Source organism: Perca flavescens, chromosome 22 (genome assembly GCF_004354835.1).
Source record: "Perca flavescens isolate YP-PL-M2 chromosome 22, PFLA_1.0, whole genome shotgun sequence".
In the NCBI taxonomy this organism is placed as follows: Eukaryota; Metazoa; Chordata; class Actinopteri; order Perciformes; family Percidae; genus Perca; species Perca flavescens.
In genome coordinates this window covers 24868704-24891067 of record NC_041352.1, presented here as the reverse complement: position 1 = coordinate 24891067, position 22364 = coordinate 24868704, and the positions used below count along the sequence as shown (strand labels likewise).

The 22364-nt window shown below is 42.2% G+C and overlaps 1 protein-coding gene across 4 annotated transcripts in view; it reads right to left on the bottom strand.

Moving 5' to 3' along the window:
* tnikb (TRAF2 and NCK interacting kinase b) overlaps positions 1-22364 on the bottom strand; it is a 93969-nt gene that overhangs the window by 9031 nt on the left and 62574 nt on the right. For all 4 annotated transcript variants that reach the window (XM_028569089.1, XM_028569090.1, XM_028569091.1 and 1 more), the window contains 8 exons: positions 16821-17002; positions 15325-15439; positions 10767-10875; positions 8303-8485; positions 6981-7124; positions 4727-4861; positions 3441-3541; positions 1849-1998 (listed from right to left, as the gene is read on the bottom strand). In XM_028569089.1, coding sequence (XP_028424890.1) covers positions 1849-1998; positions 3441-3541; positions 4727-4861; positions 6981-7124; positions 8303-8485; positions 10767-10875; positions 15325-15439; positions 16821-17002 — 1119 coding nt within the window. The remainder of the gene's footprint in view (positions 1-1848; positions 1999-3440; positions 3542-4726; positions 4862-6980; positions 7125-8302; positions 8486-10766; positions 10876-15324; positions 15440-16820; positions 17003-22364) is intronic.

Genomic DNA, 22364 nt, shown 5'->3' with positions numbered 1-22364 from the left:
AAAAGCTGCTCGCCGTCGCTGCGCTATCGTCGTCAAGTAAAGCCCGCCTCAGCGGTCGTGATTGGTGTAAAGCCCGCCAAAAATGAAAAATTGCAGCAATGTTGCAACTTCAATACCCCCAAATCACACCGAGTCTACGAACTATAGGTGTGAAAGCGCCCTTAGTTAGTTTTGATGGAGTCTCGCTTTGCCAGACCTTCCTCCACAGCACTGCGGAGGAGGGTCTGGCTAGTCCACACAGCATTCTGAGATGGGAGAAAAAACGTGCTCTGGTTTGTTGGCATTTCTTTAAAGGGGTGATAGAATGCAAAACTGATTTTACCCCGTCATTGTTGAATGACGACAGTTCGGTGGGTAAATAGGACATACATAGAAGCTCAAAGTCCCACTGACAACCCTTTACTATGAAAATCTCATATTTTTAAACTGCCGCTGAAAACGGGCGAATCTCAACAAAGCCGGTTGCTTACGCAAGCATCTCAAAATCCAGAATCTTAAGAGAAGAGTCACGCCCCAACATTTACATCCATGGCTACACAACTGACCTGAGATCAGGTAGTCTTCTGAATCTAGGTCGCGCAGATCTCTGCTATTCCATTACAAAATTCACTTCTGAAACTTTTTAATGCGAGAAATCAACTATGTAAAGCTCAAATATGGGCCGTTTTACGAAAATGGATGGCTAATTGCAAATTTTGTCCGACTGTGTGTCGGAGTTCAGCGCCGGTGCTGCCTGTGTTGTTGCCTCGCTGCCCGGCCTGCCTTCCTTCACAGACCCCGGCCTGCTCTGAGCTCGATTGAGCTCCGTTACGACTGGCAGCCCACAGCACTCCATACCCGCGCAAAGTCACCGGTTTTTGGCTAATGGACTACTAAATGCTGGTGCTCTGACAGAGCTCCAGGGCCTGCAGCTCCCCTCTTCCTAATGCCAGGTGTGTGTGAGTGAGAGCGCCGTCAGAGAGCTTGTTACACCAGCAATCTCTTACCACAGGTTCCAGTTAATCTTATAATGTGTGTAACTATAATGTGTTGAGTTATTTAAACAAACGATCGCCTCTTGTCCACGAGACCTCATTCATAGAGCCTGCGGCTGGATGGAGCTATAGCTAGAAGAGGCTAGCTATAGCTAGCCTCTTCTTAGAATTCCTCTGGAATTCACAAATATTCATTAACTTGAAATCGGACACCGTTGTTAGCTTTATAAGACATTTCGTTAGATGTGGTATAACTGGCGTGACGAAATTCAAACTGTAAATATACTCGAATTACGACCAAAAATGAAGCTAACTAGCCTAACAATGTTACATACCCCATTAGGAGACCATAAGGAACAGTGTGAAATACTCTATATAATCATTCTATCACCCCTTTAAACTCTGCTAAATAGCCTCTGGAAGAAACTTCTTTTGGTGGAACATGTGTACGTTCAAACGCTATTTTAGTCGTGCAACAGTAAACTCAGATTGGACAGATAGTCTAGCTAGTTGTCTGGATTTACCCTGCAGAGATCTGAGGAGCAGTTAACCATAGTCCTCACAAATCCACCGGAGGTTAGAACGCCAACACAAAGAAAGAGGAAGGGGACGGACATTCGGAGCAATCCCGGAAGTGGAACGTGGTGGATATAGACTAGTTTTGATGCTCACAATGATTTCACATTCATTCGACTTAGGTGCTGCGCCTAAGCCTTATAATGGTAAGGACAACCCTGGATCTTTCAAACACTCAATTTAAACATTCATGCAATCAAATGCAATTAATGTAAAAACAATTATAAATAAATAAAGGAATATGTTCAGATGATGTTAAACACAGCAGGACATCATTCACACACACACAGGGACTAACATGTGAGGGGATGTAGATGTCGTAGGGGTTTCCAGAGTCCACATCGATGACGTGGAAGCCAACGCTGGAGCCGTAGATGACCTTTAACCTCTGTCCCTCCTCCACAGTCAGGTCAACCAGCTGGGGGCGATGCTGCAGGTCGGTGAACGACTGAAGAGAAAGAGAAAGGGACGGATTAGCCTCGCATTGCCAGACCTGGCGCTGCGGAGGAGGGTCTGGCTAGTCCACACTGCCTTCCGGGTTTGGAGAAAAAAGTGCTCTGGTTTATTGGCATTTCTATAAACCAATCACAATCGTCTTAGCTCCGGACACAACGACGGCGCCTCTGCAAAATAGCCTCTGGAAGGAACTTGTTTTGGTGGAACATGTGTACGTTCAAAAGTAGTTTTAGTTGTGCACAGTGGCGGTTCTAGGGGGGGGTCCAAGGATGGCCAGTGCCCCCGTAATATCAAGCCTCGACCCCCCCTCTGGCCTCCCTAACTGTGGCAATTATTTTCATACATTTTGTGATATGCATCCCCCTGGGTCTGAAATAAAGTTTATATATAACGCCATCTTTATCCCCAAATAGGGGAAATTATTCATGTGCAGTGATAAATAAAATGTAGGTTAACACTGAATAAGTATTCTTGAGTTTATAGTTATATGTGTATTGTTAGTCTTTTGTAAAACCAAACCAATGAAGAGTTGGTGGTATGTTAACACTTGTCCTTAAACTATTTGGTAAACCCTAAAATTGCATGTGGCCCCAGACTGGCCCCTCCATTTGAAATGGTCTAAAACCACCACTGGTCGTGTAACAGTAAACTCAGATTGGACAGATAGTCTAGCTAGCTGTCTGGATTTACCCTGCAGAGATCTGAGGAGCAGTTAACCATAGTCCTCACAAATCCACCGGAGGTTAGAACGCCAACACAGAGACAGAGGAAGGGGACGGACATCTGGCCAAAAAACGAGGGACATCCGGGGGAATTTCCAGCTGAACAATCCCAGAAGAGGAACGTCGTAGATAGACTTGTGTCTAATTGACTAATCAAATCTAAAAAAAAAAGATCAAAAATCTATGAAACTGGTCCAGTATTGAACGAGTAGCTGTAACTGGCAGTCGTGAACCGGGCTGCAATGTAACGTCAAAGTTTTCCATTTAAAAAAAAAAAAGTGTTTTTGACATTTGTTGCTTTTTTTGCCGGTTTTGTAACTTTTTCCACGCTTACATCTATATGAACATATTTGTTTGTATATTTATTGTTTATATTTATTAATATATATATATTATTTATATTAATATTTAAAATGTATGCACCAACAACCAAGGAAAATTCCTTCTAAGTGTTGCTTACTTGGCAATAAACGCCTTTCTGATTCAAAAATCACGCTTGCAATTATTACTTTACTTGCTGGTTTACCGGCCGGTTGACTTGATTTATTTACATATTTTTCTAAACCATTGGTTTTTTTCTTTGCCAGGCTCCTTTTGTAAAAGAGATCCTGTATCTCAGTGAGGCTGTGTCCTGAGGATAAATAACCATTAGGTCTTTAATCCAATTTTACCCAACTCTTTAACACGTCAGGCGCATCCTGACGCATCTTACCTTGAAGGCCATAAACTTGTGGTAAGGTTTAGGCGCCCAGGCGTAGATCTCCACTGCGTTCTTCAGAGCAATCACCAGAAATTTAATCCTCTCGTACTTCACTGTGGGAGGAGAGGAGAGCAGTAAAAACAGTCAGATACGTTGCACCAATACAGTGATAAATATGGAAGCGAATGAGAGACACAAGTATTTGAATTTCAACAGCCACTGATTACTCATCAGTCAAATCCAATTGGTCAAATTCAGTTTCAAAATTTCAATTTGGAATCATTTACATAGCAACATCCGGGTTACCCTAGACTGGGTAAACTCAGCCCGATCTGCCGGCGGTTTGATTTCTCCCTGCAGCTCAGGGTGGAAACCTGCACGTTTATCTATCCTGCTTCTGTTACAAATTTGCGGGAACCAATCACAAACTGGCTTATCCACCTGGCGCACTATTGGCGGGTTTAACACGATGATGATGGAGAAGTGACCAAGCAGCTTCCTGTTTACATTCAACATGGCGGCCACCGAAGCGCAGCAGCCCATTGGTGCCGCTGTCGCTGCTACGTCACCCGGATCGTTGCTCTGATTGGTTGAAGAACTATCCAATTGCGTACAGAGTCATTTGAACTATGCCCGTTGATCACGCCACTTGTGCAGTAGAAAATACAGAGCAGACTCCCCAGACTAATGTTCAATCTTATAAGATTGAGCTTGGTCTGGTGATAGCCAGACTAGGGCTACCCAGGATTAATATATATTCACCCAAATAATCAAAAGATTCAAAGAGGAAATCAATCTTAAAGCTATAGTGAGTAGTTTCTGTCTCCGCCATGAGGAATTCTAAGAAATGACAACTAAACTGTCAGTGTGTCCACATGATACAAGCCTTCCTCCTCTTCCTCCTCCTCCACACAGTTGCTAGTAGCCAAGGAGGACACGGAGGATTAAAATAACATGATTGAGGTCATTATCTTTACTCGAGTTTCTGCGCGGGAAAGTCACCGGACGCCACAATCTTCTGAACACAGTCCTACTGAGAGATCCAGAGAGAGTTGTGTGGAGCTGATAGTCTTAATTAGCTTTGTAGCAACTCATTTGGCAACGGCTTGAATGTAACGGACGTTCATTAATATCAAAAAGTTACGCGCTAGAGCTTTAACCCCCTCTAAAAAATCGTAACCCTTAAATTTAACGGCTAACTTCAGCTTTTTGTCCCCAAATTGAAGGCGAGTCCCCACAATGTTGGTGTGTTCACACGTTTGTGTGTCCTCACAACCCACATAAATGAGTTTTCGTACCGACTTTGTAGTGCACGCAGCCCTCCAGCTCCCCAACAGTGATCCAACCCTGTTTCTTTTCCACTTCAGGGTCGTTGTGTAATATCCTGTTCCTCAGCCAGGACAGGTAGTAAACACGCAGCTTGTTCTTCTTCCCTGGTTAAGGAAAAAAAAACATTACAATTCAGAGAAATTACATTCTCCTTACATGTAAATATATTTTCATGTTCAGGTTTCACATTTCAGACATCAGTGGTGGAATGTAGCCAAGTACATTTACTCAAGTACTGTATTTATATACTTTTTTCTTGAGTATTATGCAGCTTTATACCTGTACCCCCTCCACATCTCAGGAGGTAAATATTGTACTTTTTACTCCACTACATTTGTCTGACAGCTTTAGTTACTTTTCAGATGACGGTTTTTCCTCCCCTTCCTGTCTGGTGAAAACCCCATATCGGTGTTGAATCATATGTTGGTGTTGAATGTTTGTGATAAACTGAAGGATGACAAAATTGTCCTACTTCTTAAAGCTATATAAAGTCTTTAAAAAAGCCTCTTGGATCAGCTGGAAAAATGCATCGTCACAAAGCTGAAAACACGGCTGTTTTCCTCTTCTATTTGTTGTTTCTAAATTAATATTCCTGCTGCATTATTGTGTATGTTGCATTTTCCTGCTGTAGATGTTTTAGGTTGTGCTCATTTTAACTCCTTGTTAAATGCATGCTGTTGGGTAGCTTTATCTAGAGCAACGCATCATATTCTATAAGATCATCATATGTTTGTAGCATCACCCTGGTATACTCAACTGTCATTCCTCCAACCTTTTGTCGTCACACAACTGTATATGACTCTTTTCTACATTCAACATTTATATAGACTGTCTATTCCGCTTCACTGTGTTACTACTGAGCTATATCACTAACTAGACCACTATTTGCACTTACTGTATATTGACTCTTCAATACATTTCAGTATTTATATAGACTGTCTATTCATATATATTGCATCATAACTGATCAAAACCACTAACTAGATCATAATTTTTGCACTAACTGTTTTTCATTTGTTTTGTATGGCTCTTCACTACATTTCAGCAGTGTTATAGATGTATATCGTGTTATTACCATATCACTTTCGCATTACACCTCACTTTGCACCGGCTTTGTAATGCTTATTTTATCTGCACTTTATGTAGCCTATTGTATTCGGTTTTGTTGTACTAAATTGAATGTGAAACTGTATGTTGTCTTGCACTATTATGCTTTTCTTGGCCAAGTCGCCGTTGCAAATGAGAACCTGTTCTCAACGGCCTACCTGGTTAAATAAAGGTTAAAGGTGCTCTAAGTGATGTGACGCGTTTTTTAGGCTATAACATTTTTTGACACATACAGCAAATATCTCCTCATGAATACGCACTGTGGAAGTAGCCTACGTGCTTACGCTGCTGCAGTGATGGCTCAACCAGCTCCTTCTTGTCAGTTATTGGCTGGAACACTGTTTGTTATGGTTCGTGGTGCAGGTTGGCGCAGTTTTTTGTTGTTGGCGTTTGTGGAGCCTGGGCTGTCTACAGAGACCGCATTTTTTTACAGTGTGTTCAGGGGACAGGCAGCTAGCAGATAGTGAGGAGATGTTTTTTTACAGTGTGTTCAGGGAACAGGCAGCTAGCAGATAGTGAAGAGATGTTTTTAACAGTGTGTTCAGGGGACAGGCAGATAGCGAGGAGATGTTTTTTTACAGTGTGTTCAGGGAACAGGCAGCTAGCAGATAGTGAAGAGATGTTTTTTACAGTGTGTTCAGGGGACAGGCAGCTAGCAGATAGTGAGGAGATGTTTTTAACAGTGTGTTCAGGGGACAGGCAGCTAGCAGATAGTGAGGAGATGTTTTTAACAGTGTGTTCAGGGGACAGGCAGCTAGCAGAGAGTGAGGAGATGTTTTTTAGTGTGTTCAGGGGACAGGCAGCTATCAGATAGTGAGGAGATGTTTTTTTTACAGTGTGTTCAGGGGACAGGCAGCTATCATCAGCAGCTACATCTGGAGGTACGTGGTTTTCACTGGACAGGATTGGAGTGAAAAACTGTCATCTGAAAAGTAACTGAAGCTGTCTGACAAATGTAGTGGCGTAAAGAGTACAATATTTACCTCTGAGATGTAGGCGTACAAGTAGAAAGTTAGCAGAACATGGAAATACTCAAATACATACATCAAATTAAGTTAAAAACTTGAGTAAATGTACTTAGTTACATTCCAGCAGTGCTTCAGGAGGCATCCAAACCTGAGATGGTGACCAGGACGTTGAGTCCCTCCAGGACTTCCATTTGTTGGAAGCGTCGCCGATTGATCAGGTTGTAAACTTTGCCTTGACCGCTTCGATCCAGCAACATCAGGCCGTTCTCCGTCCCCACCAGCAGATTCACCCCTGCACACACACACACACACACACACACACACACACACACACACACACACACACACACACACACACACACACACACACACACACACACACACACACACACACACACACACACACACACGGTGTTTAAGATCAGATTAGACAGACTTTATTGATCCCACACTGGGGGAAATTCCCTTGTTACAGAAGCTCCAAAACTCATATTAAACAGAGATAGAATAGGGGAAGAAAAAAAAAGTATAAAAAGCATTATAAGAAATAGAAAAACACTTGAATACATGAATTATCATGAACTATTGAATGACTTTAAGCATGCCTTCATTCATGTAGTACTACCAGTAATGTACACTGATTAATAGTATCTTATGCATGACTTAATGCAGGAACAATACATCAACTTATGCATCAATTAAGATATCTGATTTATTGATGATGTTCGTGTCGTCTTCATAGGTAAATCTGTAGATAAAGTGACAGGCTAAAGAAACTGAATTGTAGAAAATTCTGACCTAAATGTAGATTTGTGGGTGTTTATTTATTAGGGTTGGGAAGTAATACGGTATACCGCGGGGTCTTAAAAAATAACAACGGTATCCGTTTCAATACCGTCATTAAAAAAAATGCAATGCACTTATATAGGAGACAATGATTAAATATGCAATACTATGTATGTAATTATGTGTGGTTGTCATCACGTGACAGTGTGGAGGAGAAAGTAGTTTTTTTGTAAGTTGTTGTTATGGTATTGTTGTTTCAGTATTAGTGTTTGGTATTCAGTTTCTGAACGGCGCACAAGCCAACAGTTTGGTGACGCCGTCTGAGCCTTACGTCATCATTTTTAATTAGTCACGGTAATACCGCTACGGTAATAAAATAGGGAGGAGGTTTGACGGTATCAAAATTTGGATACCGCTCAACCCTATTATTTATTTATTTTTTATGTGTAATGCTTAATACTTACTAGCTAATATTGACACAGTAACTGCTATCTTTCGTCTCCTTCACCATCTCGCTTTTATCTCTCATGAGCCATGTATTGAGTGTCGTACTGTAGTTTGCGCTGTGTACGTTCAAAGTAAATGTGACTGTAAATGTAACATTTCAATCTTTTCTAATATATATATATATAAAAAAAAAAAACGATCACAAAAATGTAAGGTGTGTTTGTGTGACCGTCTCACCCCAGAGAGCCGCACACAGGATCTCCGAGTTGAAGCGTTTCTTGTATTTGCGGATCTCGGGTGTGTCGCTGTGCGGCCTGATGTTGGTCGGGTTGACGTTGACCACCGAGATCTTGCGGGCCTCGTTGAGCCTCGCCTGCTCCAGCTCCTGCTCGTGCTTCAGCAGCTCATCGGCAAACAGCGCTGCAGCACAACGTGACACACACACACACACACACACACACACACACACACACACACACACACACACACACACACACACAACGTTATCACACAAAGGTTCTCACAGAGCCACAAGTGCATTTGTTATTTTACTATGGATGACCTCACCTGCACCCCGAGCGCTGAGATATGAATGTTATAATGAAGGAAATAGAAGGAAAAGGTTCTTATTGTTTTTATTTGATGACATTTTGGCAAGTAAATTATAAAGAGGAAGAACAGTAATGTCATTTGAAGAATAAAGTATTAATAGGCTCTCTAAGTACCGCCATTATTGCCCATGTTAAAATAGGGTTGGGCAATACGTCAATATAAATCGATATCGTGATATGAGACTAGATATCGTCTTAGATTTTAGATAACGTGATATCGTAATATGACAAAAGGGTTGTCTTTTCCTGCTTTTAAAGGCTGCGTTACAATTAAGTGAAGTCATTTTCTGAACTTAGCAGAGCAACTAGCTGTTTTATTATTTGCCTTTACCCACTGTAGAATATTGATAGTTAAAACGGTTTTGTGCTCATGGCAAAAGAGCTGCGTGCAGTCATTGAGGAAGAGGAAGTTAGTTTAAGCCTCATATGGTATAAAAGTGCATTGGGAACCAGACAGAGAAGCAGAAAAACAGGATAGACAGTTAACGTTACGAGAACAGAAGAGGAAGTTGCACCACACAGAGGCCCCAACCCTGACGTGTGTATGTGCCTAGAAACAAGAAGACACCCCCCTGTGAGGGGAGGATAAAAGCTTAAGGGAGAGAATAGATCGGGGCTCACTTCAGAAGACAACTTGGTGGACCGAGCCTTGACTTTATGTCTGTTGCTAGGGAAACTTAGTCTCTGTTTGTGAACCCACAGCTGTGTTGTAACTTTTACGCTGGACTCCGTAAACTTGGCTAAACTCATCGTCTCTGGTTGATCCTTGTGTTCTGGTGAACCTAAGTCCAATATAAGAAGGCGCGGGAATTAATTAACTGGAGTCAGGTTAGACACCACTTAATCATTGTATCCACATTACTGATGATTATTTATCACAAATCTCATTGTGTAAATATTTTGTGAAAAGCACCAATTGTCAATCCTACAATAATGTTGCAATATCAATATTGACATATTTGATCAAAAATATTGTGATGTTTGATTTTCTCCCAATCGCCAAGCCCTACGTTAAAGTAGAATAGCATAGGCCTACCCTATTCAGCTACGGACACTTGTATAAGTGTTTCTGAGGTTTTATGTTTTTAAATTAATTTATTAAATTAATTTCTTTTTCTTTATAAGAAAATCCAATGAAGTTTTTTTTTTAAGTCATGATTAAAAGTTGTTTATCGTCTTAAATAATTGAAATCTAAATACTAACCATAACAACCGTGATTGTGATGGCAGCCTTTATCATTTTGCGTTGAAAATCGTAGAAATAAACAGAATTTTGTGAAGCAGAATGTTGTTTTTTATTGTTTTAAGACCCCTTAGATTCATCTCCTGGTTTTTTTTTGTGGGGGGGGGGGGGGGGGGTTACACTGGCCAGTTTTCATTATTGGGGGGGTTGTAACTCCATATCCCCCGTTAAAAGGTGCAGTAAGTTATTCTGCACAAAGATTGTTGATATTTGATATATTCTCAACTGCCAAACACATACACCCCCCCCCTCCAGAAGCTCCACCCCCCTGATTCACAGACAGATAACTACTGGCCGGCTTCACAATCACATGCTGCCCCCCACCATCAACTGTCGCCGCCTGTTGCCGATTGGCTGGAAGGAGCGTTTTGTGGCTTGTGCGCTCCTTTTTGATTGTTTTCCATTTACACAGCCAGAGGTGTGTATTAAAAGGTATTAAAGGTGCCCTGACACACATATATTTTTATTTATTACTTTGTGGTAATGTCTGAAGTTCTACCATGGACTCAGCAACATCTTTTGATGAATATGATTGGCTAACAGCTAGCCAATGAGAGCCTGGCTGTCAGAATCCTTTACCCAGCCCAACTGGGCGAGCTAATGAATAGTAATGAGCTCAGGCAACATGATGTCAGACCGACCAGCTTTTGTGATTGGCCTGATTTCTCTGCTTATTTCTTTCCAGTGGCTAGAGCTGAAAAAGGAGGTAGCAGTTCATTTTCACATCCACAACATAAGGTGACTGTATTCACTGAATTTGACAAAAAAAAGTGTATTGGATTAACATCACTTACTATACCTTTAGTTAGGTCTATGGTTCCAGGTCCAACCCGGTGAGGAAACGTACCTGAGGCGGAGATGTTATCGTCGTCGTCAGTCGGGGAGGTCCCGTACACCCTCGGATCTACGAACGGTGTGAAGGAAGACTTGGAGCCTCCGCTGCTGCCCATCCCGTACTGCAGATCACAGAAACACAGTCAGTCACACGCTTGTCTGACTGTTTGTTAGTTTTTGGGGCAAACTGAATGAAGCGGGTAACTGTTGAAATAAAAGAAAACACAGTTCAGTGTTCGGTGAAGGCTTTTTAAATCACGGTTGAGCCACGGAAACCATCTTCAAAAGGATTCAGAAACTTTCCGTTTTTTCTTCCCTTTCTTGTGTCACGATAATGAAAAACCTTTTTGGCCTCATCCCGCGTTTATTCCACTTTCACTTAACTGTCAGTGTTTCTTTTATTTTGTCAGCTACCTGCATCATGTGCTCAGGGTGGAGGACTTCCGGATCAGATGCTGGAAAACTGAGAGAGGGAGTCGGGGGGGAGCGGAGCGAGGGAGGGAAGGAATCCATCTGTGGGCAAAAAAACCCGCTGGAGCCAAAGATCTAAATACAGGGCAGGAAATTAAAAGTGCCACATGCTGTCATTTTAAATGTTCATGCTTAAGAGTCTCATTTCCTTTTAAAAACCTCTTCCGGTTGCTCTGTGATGCAAAGAGGTAAAAAAAATAAATAAGCTGAACCGGAGCGAAGCAGCAGAATGACATGTCGACTGGGTTTAAAGCTGATTGAAAACAAATAGCAAACGTTCATTTTCAATTTTGACCCAGAAGGACAATAGGTTTATATATTATATATTTATATATGTTACTTATTAGCAGCTTTTATTCTTTCTGCACCACTTCAACCCAAACTGGTGTTTGGTGTTTTAAGCCCCCAACTTTGTCTTCCAGGCAGCGCTGCCTGCAAGGCACTAGGATTAGGCAATGGTTAGGTTTGGGTTAAAATGCAGCACCCAGAATGGGCACAAGGGGACCACTGGTGTGAATAAAACACTTTAAAAAACTCCTTAAAAAAAACAGGTTTGGTTAAATAAAAAGGACGGGGCGGTTTAAAAAAATGGCCAGATATTAAAAGGAGGTTAAAAGAACCAGTGGAAAGGAAGGACAGCGGGAATTTAAAACTTTAAATAAAAAGGTCAACTCCACAACAACTCCGGTGTCTCTCCCAAAGAAATATCAACGTAAAAAAATAAAAAAATAAAATAAAAAGCACCCACATGCATACATACATATATACACAGTTGTGTAATAAATAAAATTATAAAAAGCCTGGTGTCCCAATATAAAATAAACTCTATTACAATCTTAAAACCCTTTTATTTAAAATAAAAAATTAAATACTGTCTGCGTTACTTGCTCTTGAGGTTAAAAATATCCATACACATACCATTCAGGGTTAATAATAAGTGCTGGTTAAGGTTAGGGTTATGGTTAGGTTTGGTTTAAAAACCCAACGCCCGGGATGGCCGCTGCGATGGGCACGGGCACAAGGGGACCACTGGTGTGAATAAAACACTTAAAAAAAACAACTTTGGTTATATAAAAGCTGTTTAAAAAGAAAGCCAGATATTAAAAGCAGGTTAAAAGAACTGCTGGACAGAGGTTAGGGTTAGCTGCCTTGAAGTCGACGTTGGGGGCTTAAAACACCATCGAGCTGTTTGTTGGGTGGCTGCCGGTAATTTCCCACCCTGACAAAGGAGCAGTTGGTTTTTAGGGCAGGTGGGGTGTGACGGGGTGAACGGGGTGAAAAGGTGAATGGGTGCTGGTTGGTCGGGATCAGTGAGGTGGGGAAGGGGGGATTTGGAGGGGGGCCGACAGTTGGGTGTAGTGCCTATATTTAGATGGATATAGATATATATAGATATACAGTACAGGCCAAAAGTTTGGACACACCTTCTCATTCAATGAGTTTCCTTTTTATTTTCATGACTATTTACATTGTAGATTCTCACTGAAGGCATCAAAACTATGAATGAACACATATGGAATTATGTACTTAACAAAAAAGTGTGAAATAACTGAAAACATGTCTTATATTTTAGATTCCTCAAAGTAGCCACCCTTTGCTTTTTTTGATAACTCTGCAAACCCTTGGTGTTCTCTCAATGAGCTTCATGAGGTAGTCACCTGAAATGGTTTTACCTTCACAGGTGTGCTTTGTCAGGGTTAATGGAATTATTTCCCTTATTAATAAAAAAAGCAAAGAGTGGCTACTTTGAAGAATCTAAAATATAAGACATGTTTTCAGTTATTTCACACTTTTTTTGTTAAGTACATAATTCCATATGTGTTCATTCATAGTTTTGATGCCTTCAGTGAGAATCTACAATGTAAATAGTCATGAAAATAAAAAGGAAACGCATTGAATGAGAAGGTGTGTCCAAACTTTTGGCCTGTACTGTATATAGATATAGATCTAAATAAAGGGAACTAGTTAGGTGCTGCTCCACCTACTTGGGCCCCAGAGGCGTCGCCAGGGGAGACCAGGGGGGAGGGGCTTTGCTGCACCAAATCAGGGAGATTGGTGTTGCCGGCGAACAGATTAGTGTTGCCGGGGAAACCGTTGCTGGCGGCAGAGCTCCGCCTCCGTTGTTTCTGGAAAGAGAGAGAGATGGTGGGGGGCGGGCTAACTGTGCAGCGAGCCTGTGACTGACAGGTCAGGGGATGGAGGGAGGGAGGAACCCTGCGGAGGGTTTGGGTGCGTTTGTTTTTAGAAAGACGGGTGGGCACTGAACCCAGCACAGCGCTGCTTCATACGTGTTATCACACAGCACACACAGACAGGCTGCTGCTGTCTTTTGGATTAAAGCTGAATAAAGTCAACATTTTCTGTTCATTTCCAAAAAGTTATTCAGGGTTTTTTCACTTCTGCATATTTTTTTTCTGTTTGGGTGGAAAGGCTTCTCAAACAAGAGACAGATCCGAAATCTTCCACTTAGACCCCGGAAACAACCAGATTTAACACACGAACTTCTCGGTTTCCGTCTTCTCAAATGTGAATATTTGCTGGGTTTCTTAATCTTTCATGAGAATAAACAGACATCATGATTCTCACACACACACACACACACACACACACACACACACACACACACACACACACACACACACACACACACACACACACACACACACACACACACACACACACACACACACACACACACACAAATCTACTCACAAAATAAATAAATTATGTTACATTACGTCAAAGGTTACCAAAGAAGATTACCGTAACACATTATCATTGAACGAAACACAATTCCATGACTTTTCCAAAACTTTTTAACAATTTTGCTAATTCCATGATTTTTCCGGGCCTGGAACCGTTTTTGTAATTCTTCCAAAAACTTCCAAATCTGACTTTTCCAAGGCCATTGTGAAAGAACTATGTGAAAGAGTATTTGATCGATGTTATACCAAATTTCAGAAGCTCTAACATAAACACAATCGGAGATATGGCGAGGAATTTGTCGCCCTTTTAAAAAGCCCAAAATGGCAACGTGGTCTCATTCCTAGGACCGTGAAAAATGTGTGAAAAAAGAGATGTGTGTGTGGGCAATGGGAGTTACAAATTCCTTACATGTTGTCTTTGTGTTTAAATTTGACAAAATAGGAGGCTTATTTTGCACCAATCGATAATGTAATGTATGTAGGTTTTAGCAAGATAAAAGTGAAAATGTATCAAGACGTGTAGATTTTAGATTGAATAGGTGAAAACATCCGGGGGATATGTGTGCAAACCCTACACACACACACACACACACACACACACACACACACACACACACACACACACACACACACACACACACACACACACACACACACACACACACACACACACACAGACACACACACACACACAGAGACACACACATACAGAGACACACACACACACACACACACACACACACAACACACACACAGAGACACAACCACACACACACACACACACAGAAACAGAGACACACACACACAGAGACATACACACACGGACACACACACACACACACACACACACACACAGAAACAGACACACACACACACGGACACACACACAGACAGAAACAGAGACAAACACACAGAGACAGAAACACACAAACACAGAGACATACACACACACACACACACACACACACACACACACACACACACACACACACACACACACCACAGAGACACACACAGACACAGAGAGACACACACACAAACACACACACACACACACACACACACACACACAGACAGACACAGACACACACACACACAGAGACACACACACACACACACACACACACACACACACACACACACACACACACACACACACACACACACACACACACACACACACACAGACACACAGACACACACAGACACAGAGAGAGACACACACACACACACACACACACACACACACACACACACACACACAGACAGACATCCTCAAAGACCAGAACAAAACCAGGAAGCCGCGAGGCGTGCAGAGCCGCTGAATGAGCTCATGAGCGCCGAGCGTTAGATTGTGCCGAGTCAGCGCGGCTACAGGTCAAAGGTCAGGCTCACCTCACGCATCATCAGGGTGCTGTCCTGGGAGCTGTTCCCAAACGAGTCCTCGTGGCCGTCGTCGTGACCTCCCATCATGCCCGAGGACTGGTTGGTACCTCGGCTCGCTGCCGGCCTGAAAGAGAGACATAAGTCAACATCGTTACTCAGTGTTGTTTCTGACATGCTTCTCTGCTGACCGACTTACAGAACTCTCTTTGGCCATGTGAGTCTGTGGGAAAAAGTTATTTTGTGCCCCATTACATTACACTATTACATTACATTATTACATTACACTATTACATTACACTATTACATTACACTATTACATTACACTATTACATTACATTATTACATTACACTATTACATTACACTATTACATTACATTATTACATTACACTATTACATTACACTATTACATTACATTATTACATTACACGTCATTTAGCTGACGCTTTTATCCAAAGTGACTTAAAATTAAGTGCTTTCAACTGAGAAGGATCAAACTCCAGACAACAAGTAGTAAGTGCAGTTAAATTAGCTTTAAATAAGCAAAGCTACAAAGAGACATAAAAGTTCAGGTTCAAGAGCTTTTATTTTATTTTATTTTTTTTATCCGAGGTGTATTTTTGATCCCGTGGATCAATAATTGAGCCATGGATTAAAAATATGATGTTCGTCAATTTCAAAGATAATTTTTCAACTGAAGAAAGTCTCAGTTTGTTGTTAAACTGTTGAAGTATCAGACTGTGCAAGTACATTAGCTTTAAATAAGCAAAGCTACAAAGAGACATATGAAAGTGCAGGTTCAAGAATCGCCGGTCTACAATACCCAGTCTACAGGACAGCTGAAGAAATGAAAGAGGAGAGAGTGGGGGGGGAATGACATGCAGCAAAGGGCCGTAGGTCGGAGCCGAACCCGGGCCCGCTGCGTTGAGGAGTAAACCTCTATATATGGGCGCCCGCTCTACCAACTGAGCTATCCGGGTGCCCCTCTTCTATACTCTGTGTGCGGAAGTATAGTCTGTACGCCTCGATGGTAAGATGGAGGGAAGTTTAACATTTACACATACTACCAATATTATTATAATGTGAAGTGGTAGGGCTGGGTGATATGGAGAAAATCAGATATCACGATATTCCTGACTAAATATCTCGATATCGATATTGCAGCGATATTCTAGGGTTGACAATTGGGGCTTTAACAAAATATCTTCACACTTAGATTTTAGATAAATAACCATCAGTAATGTGGACATAATGTCTAAGTGGGGAAAAGGCAACTAATAGAACAGCTGATAAGTTCAGAGAAGTACATCACTTTCCTGTAATGCAGCCTTTAAAACCAGGAAAAGACACGTATGTCATATGACGATATTACGATATACAAAATCTAAGACGATATCTAGTCTCATATCACGTTATCGATATAATATCGATATATTGCCCAGCCCTATAAAGTGGGTTGAATATCCACATAGTATCCCTTTAATAATAATAGTAGAAGTGTACTCACATAATGCGTGGTATATCGCTGACAGCCACTGTCCCGTCGTTAGCCCCGCCCTCTCCCTCCTCGTCCTCGCTGCTGTGGGAGTCCTCGCTGGACGAGGAGTAGTCCGTCACTTTGACGGGCGGGCGGCTGGTTTCCTCCCCCTGCCGCAGCTCCCGCAGCTCTTTGGCCAGAGCCGTCAGGTCCTGGAGGACGAGAACATCCACCACAAGAAGTCAGCAAAGATAAAACGTAGTGCTGTCAGTTAAACTCGTTATTAACGACGTTAACGCAAACCCATTTTAACGGCATCCATTGTTTTTATTGCGAGATTAACGTTCTTTTTGGCCTGGCAAACTTTGTAGTTTTTTTCCACATGCTGTTGCAACAACTAGTAACGTTAGAAAAACTACAACACCACACCGGATCTAGCTAGACCGGAAACTAAACAACAGGCACGGCGCACATGCTTGTTTGGGCTCACGAGCCGGCCAAAGAGTAGCAGGCTAACGGTACGTTTTGAGTGGATGGCGAGCGTCAGACGCAGAAGTGGATGCCAGTAAGATTCTGAATGGAAAGTTTACTTTTAAAAAGTTGCCAAATGGTTCCATTGACAAGACCAAAGTGATCTGTGTGTGTTTTGTCGTTGTGAGATGAGCTATCATCGCAGCACGTCACAGCTGATGGCCGAGCACACAGCTGATGGCCGAGCACACAGCTGATGGCCGAGCACACAGCTGATGGCCAAACACACAGCTGATGGCCAAACACACAGCTGATGGCCAAGCACACAGCTGATGGCCAAGCACACAGCTGATGGCCAAGCACACAGCTGATGGCCAAGCACACAGCTGATGGCCAAGCACACAGCTGATGGCCAAACACACAGCTGATGGCCAAACACACAGCTGATGGCCAAGCACACAGCTGATGGCCTAGCGCACAGCTGATGGCCGAGCGCACAGCTGATGGCCGAGCGCACAGCTGATGGCCGAGCGCACAGCTGATGGCCGAGCGCACAGCTGATGGCCGAGCACACAGCTGATGGCCTAGCGCACAGCTGATGGCCAAGCGCACAGCTGATGGCCAAGCGCACAGCTGATGGCCGAGCACACAGCTGATGGCCGAGCACACAGCTGATGGCCGAGCACACAGCGGATGGCCAAACACACAGCTGATGGCCAAACACACAGCTGATGGCCAAACACACAGCTGATGGCCGAGCACACAGCAGTTTTCATTTTTATGTACCTATAGTACCGCAGTGATTTTAATGCATCTTTTTGTATTTTTAATCCTAACTTTTACTGAATTCTCTGTTGTACAGTTTTTTGAGACCATGTCTTGTGGTGATATTGCACTTGAACTAAAATAAAATTGAATCTGTCTAGTAACCCAATACTATGACATTTTCAAGCGACAGTTGGGATTAAGACCTAAAAAAACTAAAATCTAGGTTAAGTGTGCGCTTTATTCAGAATATCTCAAGCGTTCTGCGAGGTAAAAAGACTATTTTTGTCAAAGGAGTCTGGTGGCTTTGAAGAGAGCAGAGATAACCGCTTCCCCGTCATAAAGGGCCGTCTGACAGCAAGGTGAAGCTCTGAAAATACTCTAACTATAGCGTACACTTAAACTGATATAGATGTTTTTAGGTGTCTGAAATGCGTCTAGCTGCTGCCCCCCCCCATCCACAGCAGGACGTTGCTTAGCTTCCGCGTCGGTACTCCTGCCTGCTTCTCCAAACTGAATTATATTATTAATATAAAATAAAATTTATATCGTTCGGACATTTCAGTCGTTATTAGACAAGTATCTATAGCAGGGGTGTCAAACTCATTTTCACTAAGGGCCACACTGGAAAAGAGAATCACATCAAGGGCCAGAAATGTACAGTTTATTGACATGCTTTTAAATACATATAGTCAAATATCTTTGACTGTATTATTGCATGTCGCATTTTCAGCCTTTTTTTTTTAACACCTGTCAGTTTTTGCAACATTTTGTTGCTCGTTTTGACTTTTTTCGAACTTGGGTCGACATGAAGCCCTACAAAAGTCAGCAAAAGGTTCTTTAGCCATCATATAGTCAAGCAAATGAAGCAGAACAATGGTTAGATTTTTTATTTTTACAGCAACCTGTTTCACAGTCTAAATATGAACGCTCTCTGCTTCTGGGGGAATTTCTGTGTCTCAAAGTCGGTAAATCGGCCATATTCTGCTTGGAGTGTAGCGTAATTGGAGTTTGAAAAACAGTTTATCCTTCTTTTTGGTTTGGCACACAAGTAGGTGGGGCCAAACTTTATTGTGAACCTAAATTAATAGACGGGCCGCTTTTTTTTATTATTATTACCACCACAGGTGCCCCTAATTTAATAATAAGAAAAAAAATAAAATAATGAATCACAGGCACATGAATCAAAAAAGTTTCCAGAAGGTTTTTTTTCATTTTAGGTTCAAACCGGCTGAAGCTAGGGTCCATGAGGTCATCATCAAGTGTTTCCATATGTGTGAAGCTGAATGCAACAAGCACACACACACACACACATCACAAATGTATTTTGACTCCAATCTGTGAAGTGATTTATTAACTCACAGCAGAACTTATAAAAATGTACTATTTATAACCAGCTGGAGGCCAGCGTAAAGGTTAAAAAAGCAGCAGAAGGAATGTGCTCCCTTCTCCCGGTTCCTTTGTTTTACCCTGAAATCTTTTCATTGTCACAGTTAGGACCCTATTTTAAAGATCTAAGTGCACGGTGTGAAGCGCCTGGTGCAGGTGTGTTTAGGGCGTGTCCAAATCCACTTTTGCTAGTTTGATGGCGGAAAAAAGGGTCAGAGTGCCGGGCGCCTCGTCCTAAAGGGTTGTCCTTAGTGTCTTCATTAATCAGAGGAGTGTTTTGGGCGTAACATGCAATCAACCAATCAGAGATCATCTCCCTTTCCCTTTAAAAGCCAGGCGCGTTTGGACCTTGGAGCACTGCTGTTATGATGGAGGATTTGCACCCTAATATTTGTATTTGTATCTTCTGCAAGTGTGTGTGTGTGCTGCTTTGCGTCCCTGTGTGTGTAACAAGCATAGTGTGTGTGCGCTGTGCACAAGCCTAGGAGCATTTTACTAATGCGCTGTTAAAATAACAATGAAATGCTGCGTTATTGACTTAGATAGCAATATGCCCAGAATGCTCCTGAACACACCTCCCTGTAAGACCAGCACGCCCCATGGGCGCAAAGATGGGCGCAGGTGCATTTGCTATTTAAACGACGTGGGCGCTGGACTGACAACTGCGTCGGTCTTAAAGCAGCCAAGACACCAGCGTCAGGATTTGCGCTGCGCCGGGTGCGAGATAGGACCCTAGAGTCCAATATTAACTTTTTCGTCCACCAGCCAAATGGCTCGTGAATGTTCAAATTGTACCAGCCAATCAATAGTTTACCATTGTTTCTTTGGCTGGTGAGTGAAGCAAATCTACCAGCCATTTGCATATTTTACCAGGATTTGGCTGGTAGATGGTGCTAATTTTGGAACCTGATCAGAGTTTATGCAGCTTTAAATGAAATAAAAGCTGCATAAATTAAAATAAAAAAAAAACAAGCAGGAGAGAGATAAAAGAGGGTTTTACTTAGGGCTGGGTACCGATACCAATAATGATAATAATTTATTATTTTTATTGATCCCCAGTGGGGAAATTACAATTTACACTCTGTTTGTTGGAACACCAAGGCCTGAAAAACACACACACACACACACACACACACACACACACACACACACACACACACACACACACACACACACACACACACACACACACACACACACACACACACACACACACACACACAAATGTCAACTAATTGATTAGTCGATACAACTGAATGAGTGTTAGTCGACTAAGAATTTCTTCAATCGAGCACAGCCCTAGTGAACTGGCATCTCTCCAGCTACCTGTCCGTACGGGGACCAATAGCGTGTTCTCAATACCGGTTCCTAAACAATACTCCCCCCCAATATCTATTTTAACAAAGAGAAATTACAACATCACACATCACAGCACACATCTATATTTATTTTACAGCTCCTACTACGTGAGCCCCGTCTCTGCGTAACGTAGAGTTAACGTTAGGTAGCCGCTAGCTAACGTCAGCATTAGGTAGCCGCTAGCTAACGCTAACTAGAAAAGGTTTGTCGTGACTTTGCCTGGAACGCTACCGAGTCGTGAGTTGTGACTTAAAGTCGTAACTTACGGGCAAAAAAATTGTGTCTGGAACGCAGCATTACTTACTCATTTTTCGATACCAGATACTTTAGAAGCTATTCAATCGGTGCTTAAAAAATACTGAATTCGGTACCCGGCCCTAGTTTTACTATATGTGACACAGGCTGTTAGTGAGATTACATTTCAGGCAGATTACTGAATGTCCACAGTGGAGAGGGCAGCGAGCAGCAGGGACAGTGCAGGGAGAAGAGAGTCAGAGTACAGACGCCATCAGTGCAGGAAGGTTAAAGGTTAAAGTTCAGGGGACTTTAAATTCAGCCTCTGTGACATCCGCGAAAAAAAAAAAAAAAAGGGGGGTTGTGCATGTGAGAGGTTAAGTGAAAGGAAGTGTGTGTGTGGGGATGGGGGCTCAATGTGTGACGGGTTATCTTACCAACTCCTCCTGATGAGAGAGAGGGGAAGAGATAAAATGGGAGAAAGGAAAGAAAGAGAGAGAGAGAGAGTGATTGGAAATGAAACATGAGAGCAGAGATGTCTGAAGTGATAACAGGAAGTAAAGTGGATATGAGAGGAAGACATGAATCCTACAGAAGTAGCAGATGAGACCATCATCTAACATCTAATCCGAGAGAAGAGGGGATGAATGGGTGAAAGTGTTTTTTTTTTTACTAAGCAGCAACTTGTGGGTCTAAAAACATGAAGCCAATGCTGAAGTGCATTTTTAAATCATGACCATATTCTGTCCAGTGAGTTTACACTAATGCCTTGTGTAATGACGCTAATTTCTGTTTTTAAAGATGATTTTTTGGGGCATTTTTGACAGGACAGCTGAAGAAATGAAAGGGGAGCGAGAGGGATGGGGGGCGATGACATGGAGCAAAGGGCTAGCCTGGTTGACCCCAGACCCTTCTCAGTTGTAACTGAGAGTGGGTCTGTAGGTCTTTTTTTTCTTTATTCACTTTTTATTTTAATTATTTGTGTATATGTCCAGCAGGGGGCGAGCCACTGGCTCCAAAAAGAAGTCAGTTATTATAGAAATCTATGAGAAAATGAGCCTACTTCTCTCTTGATTTATTATCTCAGTAAACATTTTCATAATGAGTTAATGGCCTCAAACGCTAGATTCAAGTCTTCTTCAACACACCATGATGTTCATTTAGTAAATGATGGTCCCATTTATTTTAAAACAAGACAATAAAAGCAGGGGATGCTTTAGGCCCTGTCGATCAGGGCAGAGTCTTAGCAATGCTAACCACGCTAACGCTGTGGACAACAAAATAGAACTGAACTTTTTTTGGGGGTGTTGTCCGTGTTTTCATCTTAAACTTTGACCCCTCTCACTGTGTGTTTTC